The sequence below is a fragment of the Gymnodraco acuticeps genome, unplaced genomic scaffold (assembly GCF_902827175.1).
Source record: "Gymnodraco acuticeps unplaced genomic scaffold, fGymAcu1.1, whole genome shotgun sequence".
NCBI lineage: Eukaryota > Metazoa > Chordata > Actinopteri > Perciformes > Bathydraconidae > Gymnodraco > Gymnodraco acuticeps.
In genome coordinates, this window is record NW_022990966.1 from 2,729,410 (window position 1) to 2,753,266 (window position 23,857).

At 40.5% G+C, this 23,857-nt stretch overlaps 1 protein-coding gene across 4 annotated transcripts in view; it reads right to left on the reverse strand.

The window, feature by feature from the left end:
• slc4a11 (solute carrier family 4 member 11) overlaps nt 1–23,857 on the reverse strand; it is a 158,926-nt gene that overhangs the window by 92,959 nt on the left and 42,110 nt on the right. Inside the window, exon 1 of one of the 4 annotated variants that reach the window (XM_034235385.1) lies at nt 13,363–13,456. The exons of 2 other annotated variants lie outside the window; for them this stretch is intronic. In XM_034235385.1, the coding sequence (XP_034091276.1) occupies nt 13,363–13,399 (37 nt within the window). In that variant the 5' untranslated portion in view covers nt 13,400–13,456. Of the gene's footprint in view, nt 1–13,362; nt 13,457–23,857 lie in introns of those variants that run through there. One more of the 4 variants, XM_034235387.1, reaches the window with a different exon arrangement.

Below are 23,857 nucleotides of genomic sequence, written 5' to 3' on the forward strand. Positions count from 1 at the left end.
TTTAAATGAACTTTGTAATGTGTCTGGGTCAAATGTGACCAAACCGTATGATTTTTTTGTTATTACTTGAAAAGTGAAAAAATAGTATTGCTATAGGCTACTACCTCTTTTTCTTACATTGGAGCTCTTTAACTGTTTGTTAATGCACTTTTTGATGTGCATGTGTCATACACTGTATGTATCCAATTTTATTTTGTATGTGAGGACATGTATTAAGACATGTATTATTGTATTCAGTTAAATGCACTTTGTGATGTGCCTGGTTAAAAAAAAAGAACCTGAATATTTGACTTCTAAAGCAAACAAATGTAATGCTACAACTGTGCACTTTTTTCAGATTCTGTTAAATTAATGCTAATTTGTTGTGTTTTTATGCACTTTTTGACGTACCTTTGTTAGATGAACAATGAATAAAAATGGCATGTTTTTCATCGCAGTAATATGTGTTGGTTTAAAATGTGTCATTACCATGGGCGTAGGAAGCATCCTGAATGTGGGGGGGACATTTTTAACCGGGGGTGTGGGGGTCCTCCCCCACGAACAAAAATAGATTTCCTGTATTCTGGTGCGTTTTAACAGGTGGTTTGATACTTTTATGTGGCTATATAGCATGAGGAAAATGATGGGTACATTTTGTAATTTCATCCAGTAGTAAAGAAAGGAAACATATTTGATTATTAATTCAGAGCCGTCTTTGAATTAATAAAAAGCAGTTTAAATGGCCATTTTTTGTACATTTATATACAACAATAAATATTTGTGAGTGCATTGAGAGATATTGGTGTGGAGAGTCATTTATATATAAATCGCAAAATACATTTGTGAATCCTTCTGTGAGCATTTATTAATATTGAGACTGATCTGACTCCATACAGATGTTAAGTTCACCTAGGAATGGTATCATTGACTTAAATGTTCAAATAAATGTTGCTCTTTTTGTCTATATTGGTAGTCAACCAAAACGTTGATTTATCTGTTTTCCCGTTTTGGTTTTAAAAACTGAATAACGTCGGTTTCCGGTTTTCCGAAAAACCAAAAAAACGACACCGGTTCTTTTTTAAACGTTGTTAATATGTTTTGGATGCATATTTTTCTAGTATTTGTTCAGGCTGTTACATACAAGTAGCCTCTGTTGCTACCTGGTGGTGAGTAAATATTAAAATCAGTTAAAATTGACAACCGGTCCGCGATATTCAGGTTCTTTTTTTTTAATGTATCTGCCGGTCCTTGGCACAATAAAGGTTGGGAACCCCTGCCTTAAAGAACTCAGAAAATAATCTCTTATCGAACTGAGGCTCCAGTAAAACAAACACACTGACTGCGTCTCTACAGTACATCATGGTGTTTACATCAGCACAGAGAGATCCGGTTATTCATGTTCCCTGTTTACATGATAAATACTAGTAACCTGGCATTTCGATGCCTTTTCTCATCTAAACTATTCAGTATTTGTATCTCTCTATCATGACATAAAGACGAAACTCCTCTCCAGAAGTGAGACGCTTTTGCCGCCGCCGCCATCACTTTTAACTGATTAACTGCTACCAGTTGAAGACTTACTTTCCTATTCTTTGAAAAAAATGTTCTTATGTCCATGTTGTCTGGGGGAGAAAACATATCAAACCAAGAGATCGTCAGCTTTGATTTTCGCTGTATTAACAATGTCCTGAACACTTGGTGTGTGTGCCTTACCTCCGCTACCGGCATCGCTTCATACAACAGGTCTGAGCTGTCCAACTATGACAACACTCCTTGAACATGCGCGCGCTATGGGAGAATCTGCCTTGGTACAAAGTAGCAGTGAAAACTTGGTACGGATTTTCATTGATTTGGGCATTCTCTCAATAAGCAAGTGGAATGGATTTGATAGTGAAGCACTGACACAGCGCTCTACAAAGTGCGGCGAGTGGAGAGACCGATTCACGGACTTTCGACATGGTAAAAGTGGGGGAGTCGCATAGACTGTATATATATAAATGGACGTAGGGTCCGTGACGTCACCCATAGGATTCTGCAGAGTTGGCGAGAAGCCCTTAGTAGGCGGAGTCGGCCACTAACGGCTCGACAGTGACGCCAGAGTTCAACTCCCGCCTGCTCCAAATAAGGGCAAAGAGGCGGAGCCGAGGCGGGACCCTCCTGCCACCGAGCTGGAAGTTCCAGAGCTAGCTGAAGCTACCAAGCTAAGCTAACATGCTCCCCATCTGCACACTGCCGTGGCATTTTACGTTTCTAAGGTAAGCGGACATGAAACTATTCAGCAAAACTATAAATAATAATCTAAGTTATTGAGTTTTTAAGCATAATACTTCAGAATCTTAAAATCCCTTAATGTTTGTAGCCTATGCAATTGTGCTAAATTCAACACTGGAATCAAGCAAATATTAATATGTTTGCATGACATTAGTTATTTATATTTTGATATCACTTAACTATACGTTTAATACATTTAAGTCAAGCTAAGGTACATGTGATGGTAGCTAGTTAGTACTCTTACCTGTGAGGCCTCCTCCAAACAGCATAATAACCAGACTGTATCATTAAAACTAAGTACCAGTTCTAGATCCTTGACTTTAGACAAACAATTCAAAAGACAAAATGTATTTAAAGACCAATCTTTATTTGAATGTGCCTCTTAACCTGATATATTAGTTATACAGTAATAGTATTGACAATCTAAAAAAACTGAGCAACTCAACAGTCGACTTTATGTTTCTTATTGTCTAATGCCCCGGCCACACGAGGACGAAAACAGTCGTTTGCGTTACTGTCATATAGACCGTTCGGCCACACGAGGACGACCGAATACGGCACTAAACGACTGCGGAAACGATAACGGGTCCCAAGGTGGATAGAACGGCATACGCAACGCTCTGGGGGGTCAAACGGCTCCGTGTGTACGCCCTATACGATCATTTTCTGATAATGATGAGGCAATAGCCCCGCCTCCCCACCTCTGCTGCTCACCCCCGCGTCAAAGTAAACTGCACACTGAATTCAGATTATTTATCTTTCTCTCGATATGGACATAAACGCGAGTGAAGTCTAATCTGACAGGACGGAGACACCTCTCAAACTACTTAAACTAGTTATAAATATATTTATTTTTACTGTCGGCCGGGTCACTCATTACTGGATCAGCTGCTGCATGAGACAGACACTGACGCTGTCCGAAGAGAGGGAGGAAAAAGAGAGGCTCCGTGTATTTTATTATTATATTATATAGAGTCATTATTCATTTGTTTTAAAGCTCAATTATAACAAAGAAGACCTTTGACCGGCACTTTAATAATTTTGTCGGAAGATTTAAACTTTAATACACGTTGACTGGCAAAAAACTCTGCCTGGTTCCCTCGGCCCCCACCGCGGAGAATAAACAGAAGGGCAACCATGACAACCATGCTTCTTCGCTGCTTTTGTGGAGAAAGTTACAGCGCCACGTACAGGCTCCTGCATGTACTGCAGCTTCTCCAGCGGTTGGAGCTAAACGGAGCGGTCTCCTGTGGGCAGACACTATCCGGATGACTATTGCGTGTGGACGGAAGCTTTTTTGCGATTGCGTTTGCGTTAATCCTATGCGTTTAGCCGTTTTCGTCCTCGTGTGGCCGGGGCATAAAGCAGGGATGGGCAACTTTGATGGTGGTGGGGGCCACATCATTGATGTACTGGCCACCAGGGGGCCGCAGATTCACTTGGAACACACACACACACACAAATTCCATGTGTTGTATGTAATTATTAACAAATATACTAAGTCTGACATCTTCATTGACATTTTACAATCAAAGGGAACATCCCCAAAAAATGGGAACATCCTCTAATAAGCTCACTAAACAAATATCATTTTATTTCATTTTTACAAGTGGCATGTTTGTATTGAACAGGTTATTAAACAGTGGAATAAAACTATTTTAAACTATTGGAAAGCACGGAAAATGTGTGTGTATTGAGATTAACCATTAGATGACATACACATGAAGTCATGAACACTAACCAGACATTAGTTGTCTAACTTGAACCTAAAACACTTGTAGCCAGTCTCTGCATTCCCCTTATTCCACAATAAGGGTCAACACAGACACCTGTCAGCCCACACTCTGCTGTTCCTCAGCACCACTCCCCCTCCCTCCCGCTGAAATTATGAATGAAAAGCGTAGTAATCATAGATAACACGGCAGGGTCCGTGACAGTTTGTTTTCATCTGATTTCAAATAAACAAAGTCTTGGTTTTAAGAATATTAAACTTGTTTCGCCAAATTCAGATGATAAAAACAACTTTTAAGCTTGTAAAGGCATAATTACAAGAGGCAACTTAACGTCACAGCAGGCATAACAACAGCCGGTGTTTCTTGTGAGGGTTTCCCCGGGAAACAAACACAATACACACAAATGCGTCACAGATTATTTCGCGGTATTTGAAATCATCTACGCAGCTCGCGACGTAACTAGGAGTCTAGTGGACGGTATCAGTACTACAAGTAACAATTATTTATTAATTATTATTAATTACGTTGTTTATAAATTAATCTGAGGGCCACAAAAAGAGGAGGTGGGGGACGCATGCGGCCCGCGGGCCGCCATTTGCCCATCCCTGGTCTAAAGCATTTATTATTTTCATTTTCCCCCTCTCATATTCAGTGTGGACGGATTGAGACAGCATGGTGTCCAGAGAGCTGCAGAGACTTCAGGGAGAAACCTCCGTGTGATGGACGTCCAGTCTGTTGGTTTGGAGAGGACTGAGGGTCTTTCCTCAGCGAGGAAGACCAGGGCTGATGGAGGAGCCCATGCTGGACAAAGCTGATACCAACTGCACAGGCCTAGTCTGTCACTTTATCTACTAAATGTGTTTACTTATACATTTAATAGGTTTACACCTTCTGTCCATATGTGCTTTTTATTTAAAACATTTGATTAACTTTTGGTTCACATTTCAATAAATTGTATTTGCACTCCTTTTGTCCATTATTCTTACTGAAAATGTTAGATTACACATTCACATCTGAAGATTGGCCCCATTTATTTGTGACGTTGCAAACTCTGCAGTACAAGGCACAAGTGATGTGAAGCTCATAAAGTGAGGCAAATATAAATAATCAGCTGATGGAGTGTAGATGTGGAAATAGGTGCATTCGATCAGCTGACTGTGTTTTCACAATAAAAGTAGTTTCTTAGTGAATGTCCTGTACTGGTCTTAAAATCTCATAACATCAGCTTTTAATGTTCCTCTTGGATGTTCTTCTTGACCCTCAGAGAAGGAGAAAATGTTGTGTCTTTCAGGCATGTCCTTTCCTAACAAAAATTACAGGAAACATAAAACATATTATTGCAGAACAAGTGTGTTATTTATGAAAGCGGTGTGTTTGTGTGTTTAGGGGCTGTAGATATAATTATTTTGTAATTGTAATGTTTTTTTTTTATTTCAACAGTGAGCTACAAAGACAATCAGATTATGAATGAACAGTATGAAGTTCATCAACATTGAAATATATGTTATTATCAAAATAATATTTAACTGTTATCAAAACGTAGTGCAACTGTAGAAGCTTGCTCTGTTGTCTCACTGAAAGAATAACTTTTACCACGTTTTTTACAGACAATATTGAGAGATAAATAGTAGCAGTTCTCACTATGTGTTAAATATCTTTGCCTTCAATACATTAAATTAGAAAGCTGACAAAGTGCTTGTTAACATCTAAATGTAACTTTTTGCATGGAAAAAACCCTCAACTTAACTGATGTGTAGGTGATCTAGTATTTAGTATTGTTTAATGGAATGTATATCAGTGTATTAAAGTCAATACTTCATTTATTTAAACCAATATCTTTCTTGACTATTTGTACAGTATGAAAAAAAGAGTCTTTGTACCTGTGCTGAAGTTCACTGCTGTGAGGAGTCCAGTTCTGTCTCTCACTCTCTGGTCCAGCCTTTCTGCATCACCTGGACACCTTAAACAAACAGATATATATATATATATATGTAAAGTACCATGTGTACAAACAATATAACTTATTCTCTTCTGTTGAACATGTTGGATTGTGTATTGTCCGAGTCAGGGTCCTTTTTATTTTACTGTAACTTTGGAAGTTATGTTACCAATGCTTACTGTTTATTTGATACCCATTTGGTAATGCAATTAATAAAAACAATAAGGTTTGGGTTTGTTCTTCAGATGACTGTGACGTTAACGTGTAAGCTCAATAATGAACTCCAGCTCAACCAACCATATTGTAATATCTAAGTAATCATCTTGAAATATGACATTAATAATTGTAATATACACATCTTATTGTGAGGTTGATTTCACATACACTACTTCGACATTAGCTTGTCTACATACTTGAGCATAGCCAATTTAAATTAACCTTAGCGATGCATACAGTTCCTACCTACATAATAAAATATCTCTCTACGTTCCAAGGATGACCTTATTTTATCAACCTCAAACAGAAGCCGTTTGTTCAACAGTATTATCCCACTTAACGCTTGTCTATTTCGTTTTAACCTTTATATATACAGTCTATGATTTTAACTTGTAGGCTACGATTAGCATCGTTAGCACCGATGTAGCTACCACTCGCTACACGCTAACCCAAGCCTTAACATTCATTACGTAGCTGATTAAAATCATTAACACATAAATAAAGCACTCGAATTTCACTTACCGCAAAACCGCATTCATGCACCGTCTGTTTTAACCGCAGAGCGAGTCACAATAGTCCGATATATAAGCATGAAGAACAAACAACCACGGCCGGCTTAAAGTTGTGTTTCCTGGATGAACTGACCAGGCAGAGTCCCTGTCGCTAGCTTCACGGAGCAGCTAGCAGAGAGACGAGAAGCTAGCAGCAGCAGTCACTTGACAGAGCCGTCACTCAATGTGACCACGTCCTAATTTATGCAAAAACGTTAAGACCTAATATAAATAAAAGGGTCGTGTTAGAAAACAATTCACTCACAGATCCATAATCATGAAGGTGGAATCTAACTATATCGATAATAAAATGTATGGAGCCAGGGGTAGAAACATGTTTTTTTCTGCTGTAAAATTGGGCATTTTAACATGGGGGCAGTGTTGGGTGTAACGCGTGGGTGTTACTTTGTAACACGTTACAGTAACGTAACTACTTTTGCCGGGTAAAAAGTAGTGTAACGCGCTACTACGGAAAATTTGGTAACGTAACGTATTTTCTTCTTCAATTTGCCGCAACGTTACTTTTCCCAGGGACGAGTGACAGTGACACTGCCTACTCAGCTGTGTGCTTACGCATTAGGCACGAGCTCTCATTCCACACTGTACGTGATAGAGGCTGACCGCTGGTGGTGGCATGAAGACTGAAGAGCAGTGATGGCAAGCGAGAAGCAGGCGCAGCCAACGCTAACATTCGAGGGATGGAGGTATTCCCATTACTTCGAACTTGTTGAAACTAATGGCCCGTCCACACAGCGGCGTGCGTTGAAGCTTCCAACGATTCTGCCCATTCACTTTGAATGGGGTGACGTCACTTTTAGCCGAACTGCATCGTGGGAAGCAGAGCGGAGCGTTGCTGGCGTGGCTCGCTGCAAAAGTTGAGCAATGTTCAACTTTTGACGCCTCGGCAGAAGCGTCAGCCAATCGAATCATATGCCAGTACAAGCTCTAGCCAATCAAACCGCTGCTTGTGTGTCAGGGGCGGGAGATTCATGTGATTGGTTGTTGGTCGATTGTCAGACACGCCCGCCGGCAAGCGTCAACGCACGCCGCTGTGTGGACGGGCCGTAACGGAGCCTACACACGGCGGCGTGCGTTGCCGCTTGGCGTGTCTTGAGCTTGGGGAGTCAACGCGAGCAACGCGACCAACAACCAATCACATGAATGTCCCGCCCCGGACATACAAAGCAAAGCTCATGCTACATCCATGCTGGCTAAATATACTGTCTATGCTTGCTAGCTGTCCATTCAAACGAAGTACACTGGATATAAACTCCCCAAACAGGCGAAAACCTACCAGTTTCACCCACTGTCTCTGCCACCCTCCCCCCATGCCTGGCTCCTCCGGTTTGTATCCCTGTATGTAAAGAGGGACTGGTCATATAGTACCGGGTGATTCCCTACCGCCACGATAATTTTCTCCTCCATTTTTTGACATATGGGAAATAACTGCGGTCTGGCTCTCCCAACATACACGCGGTTTGATTGGCTAGCGCTTGTACTGTCAGATTTGCATACGCGGGATTTGATTGGCTGACGCCTCCGTCGAGGCGGCAAAAGTAGAACATTGCTCTACTTTTGCAGCGAGCACCGCGAGAGAAGCTACGCTTTGCTCCCACAATGCAGTTCGGCGAATCGTGACGTCACCCCATTCAAAGTGAATGGGCAGAAGCGTTGAAGCGGCAACGCACGCCGCCGTGTGTAGGGGCCGTAAGGGGGAAAATGTGAGTGTAAGGTGTACGTTGTGCCATGGCCAGAAACTTGTGTCCACTGCCGTTAACTCAACTGCCAACCTCACCAAGCATTTGAAAGAAAAACATGCTAGCATGAAGCTAGTAGCTCAAGATCCCCGGGGAAATTATGATATTTCGAGTCCAAGCCTATTTAGTAGCCTATTGATATGATTTGCACTAGCTTTGCACCTATTTTGGGGCTAGCCTGTAACCCTTAATGATTATGATTTTATATTGATATTGTTTGATATTATTGTTTAGTGGTGGTGTTGACGCCTATAGCCCAATGTTTTGTTAAGTGCTCTGTGGCATTTTTTTATAATAAAGAGCACAAAGGAAATATCTGTTATGTCCTCCATAGTAGAACTTTATGTAAGCCTACACATTTAGGAACAGAGATGGGGTTCTGCCCAAAGTCGGGCAACGTAAAAGTAACGTAAAAGTAACGTAAAAGTAACGAGTAACGTAAAAAGTTACTTTCCTTGGAGGGTAACTAAGTAAAGTAAGGGATTACTTTTTTAAAGAAGTAACGAGTAACGAGCAAACACTACTTTTTAAAAGTAACTTCCCCAACACTGCATGGGGGTCTATGGAAATTGCTCCTTTCTGCAGCCATCGCCTATCGGCCAATATATGAACTGCAGTGTGTGGCACTTCCGTATTGGCGTCCCGGCTATTCCCCAGAGTTTGCCCCTTGGTCTAAACTAATCATTCGAAAAAGTGGGGGGGGACTTGTCCCACCCTCATATAATGGCTGCGACGCCCATGGTCATTACCCGCTATTTACAGGCCGCTGAATGTCTGGCCCAGCTGAATTTTGTAGTTATAAAATCTGGCCCAACTGAATGTGTAATTGAATAGCCCTGCCCTACAGGCACTGTGCATTCCTCCATCACATGCACAGATGATTTCTAGAAGTAATATTTAACTCAACATTCATGTTTTTGTTCTTCAATGTAACAAAAAAAAAACAATATGAAATATTTCCAAAATTCCCCAGCTTAACTTCCCATGGAAATGTACCGGAAACTTACCGGAAATATTCCGCCCCTTTGCAACCCTATCACTGAGACACTAATTGATACAATCCACAGCACAAAGCACACACTTGTCACAGAGAGAAGTTCACTATAGTTAATGATGATCATGGTACACACATTTAAATTAAATAGATTGTGATTAAGATAAAGATAAATTCATCAGTTTCATACTACACTGACTACACTGCCAACCTAAAGTGCAGGAGGTGTTTTTAATCACACTTTGAGGAATGCACTATAGTGCGCCGGACGATGAAGCAAATGTTATACATTACATTACATTTAGCTGACGCTACTACATACAACTTCTATGTCAGTCGGTGACGTCATTTTGGCCAAAAAATACTTTTTCCCTATTGACTTACATTGAGAAAGACACTTCTGTATATCAGTGGATTTAAAAAAAAAAAAAATCATCTACCCAATACAAACACTTTTATAGCCAATGTTAAAATTATTAGGAGCTAAAAGTCTAAAAGTAATTTTCTCTCACCATTCATTTGAATGAACCGATTTGGAGTCGCATGCTCTATGGTCCCAAAAACGGATACTTTTGCTCTCGAGCGTCCGGCCATTTTGGCTTCATGCTCCACCAAGCAACTCTTTTAGGACAGAACGAGGTCCCGCCTCCAACGCTGTTTCCATTTCTCTTTATTCATCCATAACTGCAAGCCCGAATGTGAGAAGAGTATGATTAAGAAACTATGAGAGCACTTATCTCTTTTTTTTTACCTTTTCACAACAATAAAAAACACACCTGTCAACTGTGTGTGGGTGTGTTTTATAGATTCAAATATCCAGATAATAGAGCGTGTATGTATCCAAGTTTGTGCGTGGGAGAAGGATAATGCAAAATAAAAACAAAACAAGCCAAACAAAAAGATGGACTAAGATAGAGAGCAAAAGCAAACAAGAGAAAGAGGGTGTGTACACGTGTGAGTGTGCGAGTTGTAATGGATGTGTGGTCTTCATGCTGTGTCCCTTGAAATGTGCGTGATTAGTGTCTATGTTGACACATCAACATAATAATTGTGTGTGCAAACCAACACATTATGTAGATATAGATACAGTAGAATGAACTGTGTACATAATTATGTGAAGTGTGTATGGATATAATGTGTGACAGAGTCGATATGAGTGTGTGTTTCTGTGTGCAAATAGGAGTGTGTGTGTGTTTGTATTTCAAGAAAATGTGTAAATCCACTTTTTTTTTTGCCTTGTTTTGTCTTGTGTGGACGTGTTTTTGCAATATTTAAGTGGCCGTGTGTATTTTTCTCTGTGTGTGTGTGTGTGTAATAATTTGTATGTGTGTGTGTCCATGTGTGTTTCTCCTCTGCCCAGATGGCTGTGCTCAGCGGCTGGAGTCTCTGAGATCTGTTGCCAGCGGTGAATACTGATCAGTGATCACTGTCACATCTACCACACACACACACACACACACACACACACACACACACACACACACACCACACACACACACACACACCACACACACACACACACACACACACACACCACACACACACACACACACCACACACACACCACACACACACACACACACACACACACACACACACACACACACACACACACACACACACACAGTCAAACTACTAATTCACACAGCCTCTATGTGTCCTCCATGCCGAAATGTTCTGCTCTGCAGGTCACGGCTGCAGCTCTGATTACCGAGCTGTCCGTCACACCTGAAGATCGACACCCTGCAGGCTGCGCGCCGGGAGACATTTCACTTTTATGTTGTGATTATGATATTTAATCAGGACTGATTGAAAAAGACAAAGCGAATGTGGATGTGGCTTGAGTAGCTGAGTGTATAGTTATTGTTTTGCAGAGATGGATGTTTCTTCTGTCTTTCACTTTGTGGGATTGCCTCTTGGTTAAAATCTATTTAATAAAGATGATGAAAAATCATGATATGATGGAATTGCGAAAAACTTCACACAATTTACTTTTAAAAATCAATATGGATAACATCATTGTCTACATTTAATCCACTGATAATACTAAATATAAAATCCTCACCCATTCCTTTTTAAATATTGCTTTTTAGTAATTAGGAATGATAGCATTGTCGAAGTCGAAACCTCCTGCTGCATTCCAACAAGCTGCGTTTCATCCTTTTCCAAAGCGATTTCACAATCTGAAAAATAAATGGCACTAATAAAGAAACTCTCTGTGGTATTATTACAATATCTAATCTCATGGTGAAGCTCAGAGGTAATTTACAGCACCATAAAGTGACTCCCATATCTCCTGACCTCCTCCCACAGCACCAGCTGCTGCTTCACCTGTCAGCAGGTTGCCACTGATTATGACACGATGTGGAGGAATACCTGCAATATGCTGCAATAAGGGGATAACAAATGCTCGCAGATGACAACACTATTAAAACAGAGTGTGATCTGTATGGGCAGCCTCAGTTGAACATTGCGATGGACAACAAGCTGCCGTTACGTGTGCGAAAAGCTGCTGCGCACTAAGGCTCGCTCTGCTTTCATTTGAAAAGATCTAGATGAAAGAGAAAAAGCCAAATCGAATTCTTCTGGCAAAGTAATTGTCAAGTCACTGATGTTGATCGATAACCCTGTGAGCCAAGGTTAAACAACATTACATTACATTAGAGAAAGTAATAACGCTTGTAATTAGGTGGATAAGACATCCGATATGACATTACCAATTCAGACATTTTGACTCTTTTCAAACCACAACCTTTCCTGTAATAGATAAGAAACCATTTGAATGTTTTTCTGTACTCCGAGCAAAATGTTGTGCTACAAGGATCAAAACCTGCCCCCCCCCCGCCTTTAATCAGCAATAAGCAAATGAATGCAAATTACTCTTCAGAGGACGAGCCACAGCAGTGTCCATCACGCCCCGACACACACTCTGAGATGTAGTTAGTGGGCACAGTGCATGACGTGCATCACACACACACACACACACACACACACACACACACACACACACACACACACACACACACACACACACACACACACACACACACACACACACACACACACACACACACACACACCACACACACACACACACACACACACACACACACACACACACACACACACACACACACACACACACACACACACACACACACACACACACACACACACACACACACACAAAACTCTGATTTCCCAGACAAAATGAAAGTGAGGAGGCAGCCGCATCACACCTCCAAATGTGCTCCGGTCTCAGAGGACTTTGAGTGAGGGGAGAACTGCTCTCCTGTGGCTGTCACCAACACTAATCTGTCTGTCTCATCACACACAGACAAAAAGTACACGTATTGTTTGTCATGCACACTTCTGCTGTGTCCATCCCTCTGTCTAGGTAGCACAAGCCCCGACAGCAACACATGAGAGCATGAGGAGCTCTGCATTCCAGCCGTCTCTCGACAGGTATACTGCCTTTCTCCGGGTCGCTTTGCAAAACCGACTAAACGGTTGGTTCCTGAACAGAAGCAATACGATGCAGGAACCTCTGGTGTTCGCATTCCAGACAAAAACATGAAGACAAATAAAAGAAAAAGAAATACGGAAAACTCATACTCGAAAAAAACATCTGTAAGCACATCAGGGCTGCTATATCCCGCCTCCCCTGGAAATAACAGAGCATTTATGTCACAAACAGAACATCGCCGCATTCCTAAGTATACAGAAAGAGCAAACAGAAAAACACCAAGTATGTAGAGAAGAAAACATGCACACGCAAACATCTGCAGAGCCTCTAAGTGAAGTGGAGGTGGGCTGCACGTGTTTTGCACAGGGGGCTCAGGTTTCTCTAGGTAGGGAACCCCAAGGTTCTCCCGGTGCCGTGCACAGCTGAGCAGAAGCTCTGAGATCTTGGATCACTTACCCAAAGGGACGAAATGTAGAACTTGGTTGGTCTCCATGACTGAGCAAGTGGTGGCGAATGCACACTTCTTCTCTTCAACCGACTCCCCCCCCCCCCCCCCCAAGTCAACCCATCATGGTTGTGTTATCCTGTGCTGATGAGTGTGAGATCACCTCTGCTCCCTTGCTCTGCTCTGTTTCTGACTGCCTCTCAGACACATGCAGTGACTCAGCCCCGCTGCCTGCCTACTAAACGTCTCACCACTGGGTCCTAGTGCCTTCACTTCCCCCCCGCGCCTTCACTATCCCAGCCCACCAGTCAGCAGCCTATGGCAGGCCGGCATGTAGTGAGGCAGACATACCTACAAGACACACCCCCAACATACACAACACAGCAAACCCCACATACCTGTCATCTTTATTTTCATCTCATATTCACCTTTCCTTTGTCTAAAACTCACTGAACTAGTTTCATCATGAATGTGAGCTGATGTCTCTCCATGATAACATCCACATATAATACAATTGAGTTTTTATAGCGCTTTTCCTGGTGCTCAAAGACGCATTACATACAATCAGAAACAGTACAAAGAAAACAAAACACAAACAGTTGTCCTATTCCAACTGCGAGTAAAATCTAGAGTGAACTAGAGAATGCAATTCCTGAAGAAATTGCAAGTGGGAATGCTTTATGCTGAAAAGCTGAGGCTAAACTGCTATGCTGAAATGTAATGTGTAAGAAGAAAGTGAAGAATTTAGATTGAAATGATACATGAACACTGGGGGCTTGAATGTGTGATGAGAGAAGAAAAGAAAGTAAAAAGGCTTGGAAAAGCAGCAGAATATTTGAACTGCAAACTTTTGAACTAACTTGATGGTGAATGATCTGTCGCAATGCCAACGGCATTTGATGACATCCCATAATACGCTTAGATGCGTTGATGGCTGCATCGTTACCAAACCTGTGAAGTTTTGGGCCATTTGGAGCATTTTCACTGAAGTTATGAGAAAACCGTGTTTCATGGCGAGCATTGTGTTGCCATGGCAACGACATTTGAAGAACTCTCAAAACTGTCCCGTAGATGTCTTCACGGCTGGACTGTTGGCACCACATGTGAAGTTTGAGCACTTTTTGAACATTTTCATAGGAGTTATAGCGACATCGTCTTTTATGGCGAGGGATGCGTTTCCATGGAAACGGCATATGATGAAACCCCATAATTGACGTAGATCTGTTGAGGGCTGGACCGTTAACCATTATCTGAAGTGTGGTGCTGTTTTGACCCTTTTCATAGGCGTTACGACAACATCGTGTTTTATGGCGAGGGATGGAAACGGCATATGGTGAGATATCAGATTTGACGTAGAGCTGTTGAGGCATGGAGAGGTGATATACAGGTGAAGATTGTGGGACGACCGGACCGTGTCCATTGGAGCTACATCGAACTGTATCGAAACGGGTGAATCGTATCGCTTGGTGTTTCAAATGTATCGTTAATGTATCGTATCGTGGCAACGTATCGAGATGCGCATCGCATCAGCCTCAGTGATGGAGATGCACATCTCTAGTGTCCAGAGATCAAAGGTTTCCATGGTGATCAAATAAATGTAGTAAAGGCTCAAATTTGTTGAACAACACATTTGTAACAGGTTTGTTAAAGGTGGGGTAGGTAAGTTTTGAGAAACCGGCTCGAGATACACTTTTTGTTATATTCCATGGAATGCTCTTAACATCCCGATAGCAATGAATATCTGAAGTGCTCTGACAAAACATCCATTAAAAAAATCTGTCATCTGTGGAAGCCGTAGTACTGTAAAAAGCACGACCAATCATTTTAGCCAGCCCGGCTAAAATAACTGGATGGCCTACCTGCCTGTCAGCCTTCCATCTGTGCACAAACTTATCTCGTGCCCTCATTGGTCATGTGCGCGTTTGTGTGTGTTGGAGGAGGGGCTCTGTAAGGAAGTGGCAGATTTTTTCCGGCTGTGTATTTTCAAATTCTAGCGCACTCGAGCTGGTTTCTCCAAAATTACCTAACCCACCTTTAACTGACCAAAAAATATGAACAGTTGGAAGATTGAAAATGGGATTATTTTTAGGATTATGTGTAGGTCATTGAAAAATTGAATCATTTAGAAAGATGTGAACATTGAAGTTTCTATTTTAGAAAAGCTGACACTGAAGTGCATCGCTGGTTTTAAAAGTGATTTATAAGAGTCATGTTTAAAGATGTGCAATACTTAAAACGTTTATAAAGATCCTCTGAGTGTGTGTCATTAGTTTGCTGATAAAATGTTAGGGATAAATACTTTGACATATTGACTACAAGAGCTTGAATCAAACAAGCAACCTTGTATTTGAAAGATTAACTGACATAGCAACAGTCGCACGTGGTCTATAAGTGGTGTGGCTGAATACTTTAAAGGGTTCATGAATAGAGGGGACTTGAATGTGAAATAAGAACAAGAAAATAAAAGTCTAAATGCATGAAAAAGCAGCAGAATATTTGAACTGAAAACTTTAGAACTAAAAGCATACGTCACCAATAATGTCTAAAATATGTGGAACATGTTGAAGTCAGTATGAAGTCTCCATCAGACGGGAAAGAATAGGCGGAGACAGTCTGTTAAACTCCAGTGACCACGTCATTAGTCTGCTGCTCTAATTATGTCAATTGGAGTTATGACATCGTGTTCCATGACACAGGTGTTTATATTTGAGCTAACGACGTGTCCAGAGATCAAAGGTTTCCATGGTGATCAGTGAGTGGAAAGCATTGTCATTGTTCTGAATGAGAGATAAACCTGTTACATGTGAACGTTTTGTTGAAGAACCGTAACAGATATCGGTGAAATTTCAAAGCGTGAAGCATGTCAAGGAACTTGAGCATCTGAAGGGTACTTTTTGTGTACTTTCGGGTTAATAATGTGGCCTTTTTGGCAGATTAACTAAAGGTGTGCGGCTGCTGTGGTGGGGAAAGGTGAGGCTGAATTTACAATGGGTTTTAATGGAGACATGTTGAAAGTTTTTGTCACTTCATGCCCTCAAGAGGCATTTTGTTTAATTATTTTGCTTAATTTTTTTTTATCTTTCAAGCTACGAGATTTTTCCTACGTTTGTCATGAAAAAGTATGTCTCAGGAATGTAGGGTTTGGGAATTATGGCAGGTTTAAAAGAAAATATGAAGGCAAAATTAAATCTGTCCTCCACTCTAGCTGTGACATCATGCACTCTAAAATCTGAAGAAGGCTTCTTTACCAAGGTCTGAACAATGTTTAATATCTGTAAAAGTAAGAATCCGATTTAAAAGTTGTGTTACATGAATAATGTCAGAAAGATGTGTAACATTTTAAAGTTGGAATGAGGTTTCTGAGTGAAAGTATGAAGGAGCAGTTAGCAGTTGAAGAAGGAGCAGTTAGCAGATGAAGTTGCATGAAGATTGTTGAAGTCTGAAGAGTTCTCCATTGACTTCCATGTTAAAAATGAGATGTATTATGGGATGTATCTCTGGAATTATGAAAGTTATGAATGATAAAAGTAATAGCCATTGATTCCCGACCGAGCAATGTTCAATGTGGGAGAAGAAGAGGTGCAAAATAGCCCGGCAGACTAATAAAGAATTTCGTGCGTAGCATAACAGATAGTGGGAATGCTGTGTCAGCATTCCCACTAAATAAGTGTGTTTTTAGAGATATACATCTGAACTTGTACACTGAACTGGTTTGTTTTAGGACAATGTCAAACCAAGAATGTAACGGTGATAAAGACGGAGCATGTAGTGATTGTTTTGCAGAACATGCATGCATCTATTCTGACTTTCAGTATTGCTTTGCCTTTTTCTGGATCAGAATGTATTAAAGATTAACTTAAACCAATCCAAAGCCTAAACCGAGACTGAGAAATGTCCCATCTTTCAGCCCAACTTTTAAAAAAAAAACAAAAAAACACACACACACATACCATGTATACATCACTTCAGGGGACATTACATTGACTTACATGCATTTCCTGGAGACTTATCCTAACCTTAACCAACACATGCCTAACCCTAACCCTTACCCTTAACCTTACCCTAATCCTAAACCTAACCAAGTCTTCACCCTAAAATTAATGATTCCCCTTATGGGGACCTCCAATTTGTCCCCATAAGGGAGGCGAGTCCCCACACGTGACTGTGTAAACAGATTTAGGTCCCCACAAGTATAGTAATGCTAGGACACACACACACACACACACTTTTAAATAATGATCTTTTCAGGGGGACCAGTTGTTGAAATGCAACATTAACTTCTGTTGTCATACCTGCTATGTCCGCTTCAACACCGTCAACTATTTAAAAAAGACAATCTTAGGTAGTTGCAGTCCCGATCAAGGCAAGGCAAGGTGCTTTACAAAAATGAAAGACATTCAGACAAAGGCATTTAAAAAAAAAGATAAGACAAACTTACAATTGTTGCCTTCATTAAGAGGATTTGGCAGCCATAAAAAGAGATAAAAGCCTAACAATAATTCATGAGTAAACCCTACAGCCAGAGCTCCTGCTAATTTGAATGCACTTTTTTTTCACTGGCACCAGTTGTACACCACGTGTAAATTATGGCAAAAAGCACCAAGTTGTTCATCATGCCTAGTGAAGGAGACGGGGAGTGGGATTAGATTTGTGTTGACACCTCCGCATTCAGTTGCCCAATGCAGTCGTGCATGGTGCCAGGTAACCTGTCCAGATTTCAGATGTATGGTTTAATTGTAGTCATTTTGAATACACAAACCCAATCATTGAGTTACAGTTTGTACTGAGGAACACACACTTTAAACAGTTGTTGGTCTTTAGCCACATTTGAATGCATAGAAATAAATGAATAGTGCATATGCATACGCCAACAAAAAGCCACTTTGTACTGGATTTGCATCAGGTATTCAAGCAATGTAACTTCAGAGCAAATTGTTTTGACGCGAAAGGTCATAATCCTGGAAACAGGTCATCCTGCCCCCCGCCCCTCCCCTCAGGATGACTCAAACCAACAAAACATCTTCTGGTCATTTATGCAGGGCTTGACATTAAGCCTGTTTAGCCAGCAGCTGAGATGCTTTACTTGCCTTGAAGCTTTGGAAATGGAAAATGTAGGACTGTTAAAAAAAAAAACTGGGGTTTGGACAAGTTGTAGACATGATCAATTTCCTAAATCATCACTGTCGGAGATGGAACTGCCTATTTAATTTTTTACAAGAGCTGCTGTAGGCTGAAGGCGTTTGGTTATTAAAATAATGAGTTTGGTTTTGTTTGAAGTACGCAGCATGCAATACTGCCTTATGAACCTGCTAAGCTACACAAAATGATCACCACAAACTTTAGTATTTTGGGGGAGAGAGCATTTCTTAAGTAACGAGAAGAAGAAAGGCAACAAGAACAAACAATACTTAATGTTCACTTCATCACATTTTTTTATTTTCTAAAAAAAATCAATACATCTGATGATAAACAGTTAAACAGATAAATGTTTTTGCTAAAGTTGCCTAGCTGCTTGAACAATACAAACATTGACTTACAGATTATTGATTAATAACAAGGTCTAAAGATGTTAGTTGTAACTTAAAGGGGCATTTTTAGGTTGTTATTTGTATTTAGTGGCTCTACTGTGACATGTTTCAATGGTGTAATGTTCAAAAAGCTCTTTATTTTTGCAGCACCTCTTTTCACCCTCTGTCTGAAACCAGAGAGATGTCCCATGCCAATAAAAGCATGAGTGCAACATAGTGATGTTACTAATGTGACAGAAGTAAACCAACTAGTCCAATCAAGGTGCTTCAGGCAGGAGGGGAGTGTGTGGGAGAGATACTCCCTTTGGAGGGAACTTTGGGATTTAAGCCTATCCAGACCATTTACATGCATTCAAAACCTATAGAACACACTACAGGAAAGGAAAAACTCATAAAAGCATGACAGGGCCTCTTTAAGAAAAAAATGTACATAGTCTCAAGATGACAGTCAGATGTACATGTATAGTGTTAGATTTGAGCAGTTGCTTCCTTGTAATTGATTGGGTATGTAATTTTACCGGAGCCAGACAAGGATACGACTGGCTCAAAAAGTTAATTTCCCACCCTGATGTAAATGCTCTGTGAAAGGTCGCTCATTTGCATAAGGCAGCATATACAACATGACTGTGCGTGGTATGGCCGGTGGGTCTGCTTTGCATAAAAACTGTTACGCGAGGGCAAATGCGTCAGTCAGTGAACCAGGGCTCGTTCTCCCCGCAGGAAAATTCAATTGTTCTCACCCAATGCAAACCTGCAACCCAGGTTCACTCTAGTTGAACAAACCGCATGGCTACATCGCAACACATGTCTCTGTAAAGGTCAATAAGAGTGAGTGAGATGGAGAAAAAACATGGTGCTTGAAGTGATGCTTTGAAAGCTTGAGGTTGTATTTGCAGTTTTTTTCCTGTCTTTGTTATTACAGATCCAGAAAAAGACAAATCACATTAACACGGTGGTTCCGGGATGCACCTGAGGAGGTTTGAGTAGAATGTCAAATTAGCTCAATAGAGTAACAATGGCTGCAACATTTATTGTGTAAAGAACCAGCTGTACCAGGTTATTCAACATCCTTGCTTTATTGTGTTTTAGTTTTAAACTAAAATATTTCCCTTGCTTTTACATTTTACTTGAAGGTCTCCTATTATTTTTAGGCATGTGTCTATGAAGCGTTTTGCACAAAATACCAAACAGATCACCCATTCTAGCCATGCCCCATACCCCTCTATTTCAGCCCTGTTAGAGAAGTGCTGATTCCGGGCCCATAGCTTTAAAACAAAAAAAAGATAATTCAACCGGCAGATACTCAGCTAAACGCTGCCGTGATTAAACGCCATATTATGCTCCAAACCACATCAAGGATTATTTCTGAAACAGTATGGAGCTCAAATGCTTTTTCTCTCACGGGTTTACCACAAGGTGAGCTCCTTTTTATTTCCTGCTTCTTTACACATACTCTCTCCAGTACAGAGTTAGCTCTGAGTGTTAGCGATGCTTGCTAATGTAACACAGACCAGGGGCGGCGCCAGGGTGTAGCTTGGAGTTGCTATAGCTATTGTTCTTATAACAATATTGTTTTAGCTGAGACCGAATGATTAGAGGGAGAGAGAGTGTCGGCACTCGCTGTCCAAATATCATAAGACTGGAAAAGGGAGAGTTATGTAAACAGAAAGTACAACACAGATGTACAAATGTCAAAGCAGCTACAGTGTTTTGACCAAGGAACAATATAGCCTTTCATTCATTCATCTACAAATAATCTCCAAATCTCCAGTGGTACTACTCCTTAGGTTGTTGAGAACCAGAAGAAAGGGTGCAAGAGGCATCACATTACCTGCCACTGCCATATGTCGAGTACAACTGTTCCTGACACTAAACACTTACTGTCCACTTACTTTAAGTCAAAGTGGACAGAGAGTCAACCCTGAACATTTTAATCTCTGTCCCAATTTTCATTTGACTTAAGTAAATGCTTTGGTAGAGGAACATCCTGAATACTGGGGTCCTATTTTTTTATGTTCAATACTTTTAGCCACTTTTAGGGCTAAGGAAAATTACAGTAAAGTGCTTTTTGGTAGATCCCTGCCGTGCACAACAACAGCTTCACCAGGCAGGGCACATCATGGAAGCGCATCATGCAGGGTCTTACAATAGTTCAAAACATATAAACAAATAAATAAATAATAGAGTTTCCCCTTTTTAAAGTAACCATCATTCTGGTAAAGGTCATTGCTCCCACAATGATTTATTGACCAAATGTAATCAATTAGTGCGCACTACCACTTGGATATTGATGTGATGAATTGCTGCTTTTGCTTTGTCGTTTTAAATCTAAATCAGAAAAACCAAGTATTTTTAAGATATAATTGAGCTTTTCTGGGCAATTTTCACTACTTCCTGACATTATGTTAAGTAAATGATTACTCCTAATACTTCATTATCCATTGATAAATGAATTGATTGAAAATAGATTTCTGTCACAGCTAGGGCTGTTCGATTATGGCAAAAATCATAATCTCGATTATTTGGGTCAATAATTGATATCACAATTATTAAAAATGATTATCCATTTACTTTGAAAACATCAATTTATTGGAGAAAAAAAAATGGAACAGTATGTTTTTAACAGTTGATTACCCTGAACTTTAAGTATACTTCAACTGAAAGATACTGTATATACTCTAGGTGTTTGTTGCCGTCAGCCTCCCTTCTTCTCTAAAAGAAAATCCCATCATGCATTAGACTCCAGCTGCACAGAGCGATACATAGTAAAAACGTTTTTTACTCGCTCTCGCCAACTATTTGGTTTCAAAAGGTTGTTCTACCCCAAACCTGGAGAGGGACGTCTCTGTGTGTAAAAACAACAGAGATAACATTTCATTTTCAGGTGATACTGAGAGCACAGGGACAGACCCTCGGGCGACTCTGCGGCTTTTCATCAACAGTAGCTATGAGACTGTGGTGGGAATGGCCTCTCAGGGACTAACAGCTTGATGTGTGTGTGTGTGTGTGTGCGCGCGCGTGCACGTGCTAGTGTTAGTGAGTAATGAATCACCCCTTGTGAACAGCCTTACCCACTTCACTGTATAAGCAATCACAGAGTGAGTTTAGCATTAAGGAACCACTTGAACCCCCCTGCTGGTCGTGGACTGAGTCCTGCCAGAAGCGTCTTTGCTGCGTATGTCTCTCTCTGCCCCCCCACTGCTTCAATAAAACCACAATGAAGTACGGGTGTAAACAGTATGTGATAGAGTGTAACAATCACAAGGGGGGGTGGTTTAACATTAGAGGTTCAGCTTGCATTCAGGAGACTCCAGTAATGCTCTTGGTCACTAAAGTGGGTCTAAATGAAACGTACAGAATATGAGCATAAAATAAATCAGGTCTAAAAAAGGTATAAATAATATAATAACTTGTTTGGTATTTTTTAATTACCCCAACCAGATCAATTAATGTAAAATGATTCGTACACTACTTCAAGTCAACCATCATTAGGATTTAACAGAAACCTGTTGTGAGAGAGAGCCGGAGCTCAACACGAACAGCGAGTCCAACAATGCAAATAAAGCCTTACAATATGTCAACACTGTAATGTGTGTTTTATGGGTTTTATGCAGAAACATTTCATGTGCCCTTGAGTTAAAAGGGACAAAGAGGACTGAATGTCAAAACTGCTACAAAACAGCTGTATTACCGAGGGAAAGCAGTGTGAGGAACTGTGTCTGGGAGACATGCAGCTTTACCTATGCAGAACCGCATTAATCCTGCAATAAAATAGGGCTAAAATGTTTTTTAAACCACCATTATCTTACTTTAAAAACATTTATGACAATATATGTGCGGTTGATAATTATTGAGTAGTGTAGCACATGTTTCCCAAAGGAAATAAACTGCTTTGCGTGAAATCCTATAGTCATTATTTATACTATACCATTAGTAACAACAGTAGGTGGTGGTAATTGCACTTTTTTGAAGTCAAAGTGAAAAAATGCTTTATCACTGCGACACTAATTGATACAATCCAAGCACAAAGCACACACTTTTCACAGAGAGAAGTTCACTATACAGTTAATGATGATCATGGTTACTCTAGTCACACATTTATCAACTTGAAATGTTGATGATTAAATAGATTGTGATTAAGATAAAGATAAATTCATCAGTTTCATACTGACTGCACTGCCAACCTAAAGTACAGGAGGTGTTTTTAATCACACTTTGAGGAATGCAAGGCACCATAGTGTGCCGGATGTTGAAGCAAATGTTATACTACAACTTCTATGTCAGTCGGTGACGTCATTTTGGCCAAAAAATACTTTGTTAAAATTATTGGGAGCTAAAAGTCAAAAAGAGTTATTTTCCCTCCATTCATGTGAATGAGCCGATTTGGAGGCGCATGCTCTATGGTCCCAAAAACGGATACTTTTGCTCTCGAGCGTCCGGCCATTTTGGCTTCATGCTCCACCAAGCAACTCTTTTAGGACAGAACGAGGTCCCGCCTCCAACGCTGTTTCCATTTCTCTTTATTCATCCATAACTGCAAGCCCGAATGTGAGAACAGTATGATTAAGAAACTATGAGAGCACTTATCTCTTTTTTTTTACCTTTTCACAAAAATAAAAAACACACCTGTCAACTGTGTGTGGGTGTGTTTTATAGATTCAAATATCCAGATAATAGAGCGTGTATGTATCCAAGTTTGTGCGTGGGAGAAGGAGAATGCAAAATAAAAACAAAACAAGCCAAACAAAAAGATGGACTAAGATAGAGAGCAAAGGCAAACAAGAGAAAGAGGGTGTGTACACGTGTGAGTGTGCGAGTTGTAATGGATGTGTGGTCTTCATGCTGTGTCCCTTGAAATGTGCGTGATTAGTGTCTATGTTGACACATCAACATAATAATTGTGTGTGCAAACCAACACATTATGTAGATATAGATACAGTAGAATGAACTGTGTACATAATTATGTGAAGTGTGTATG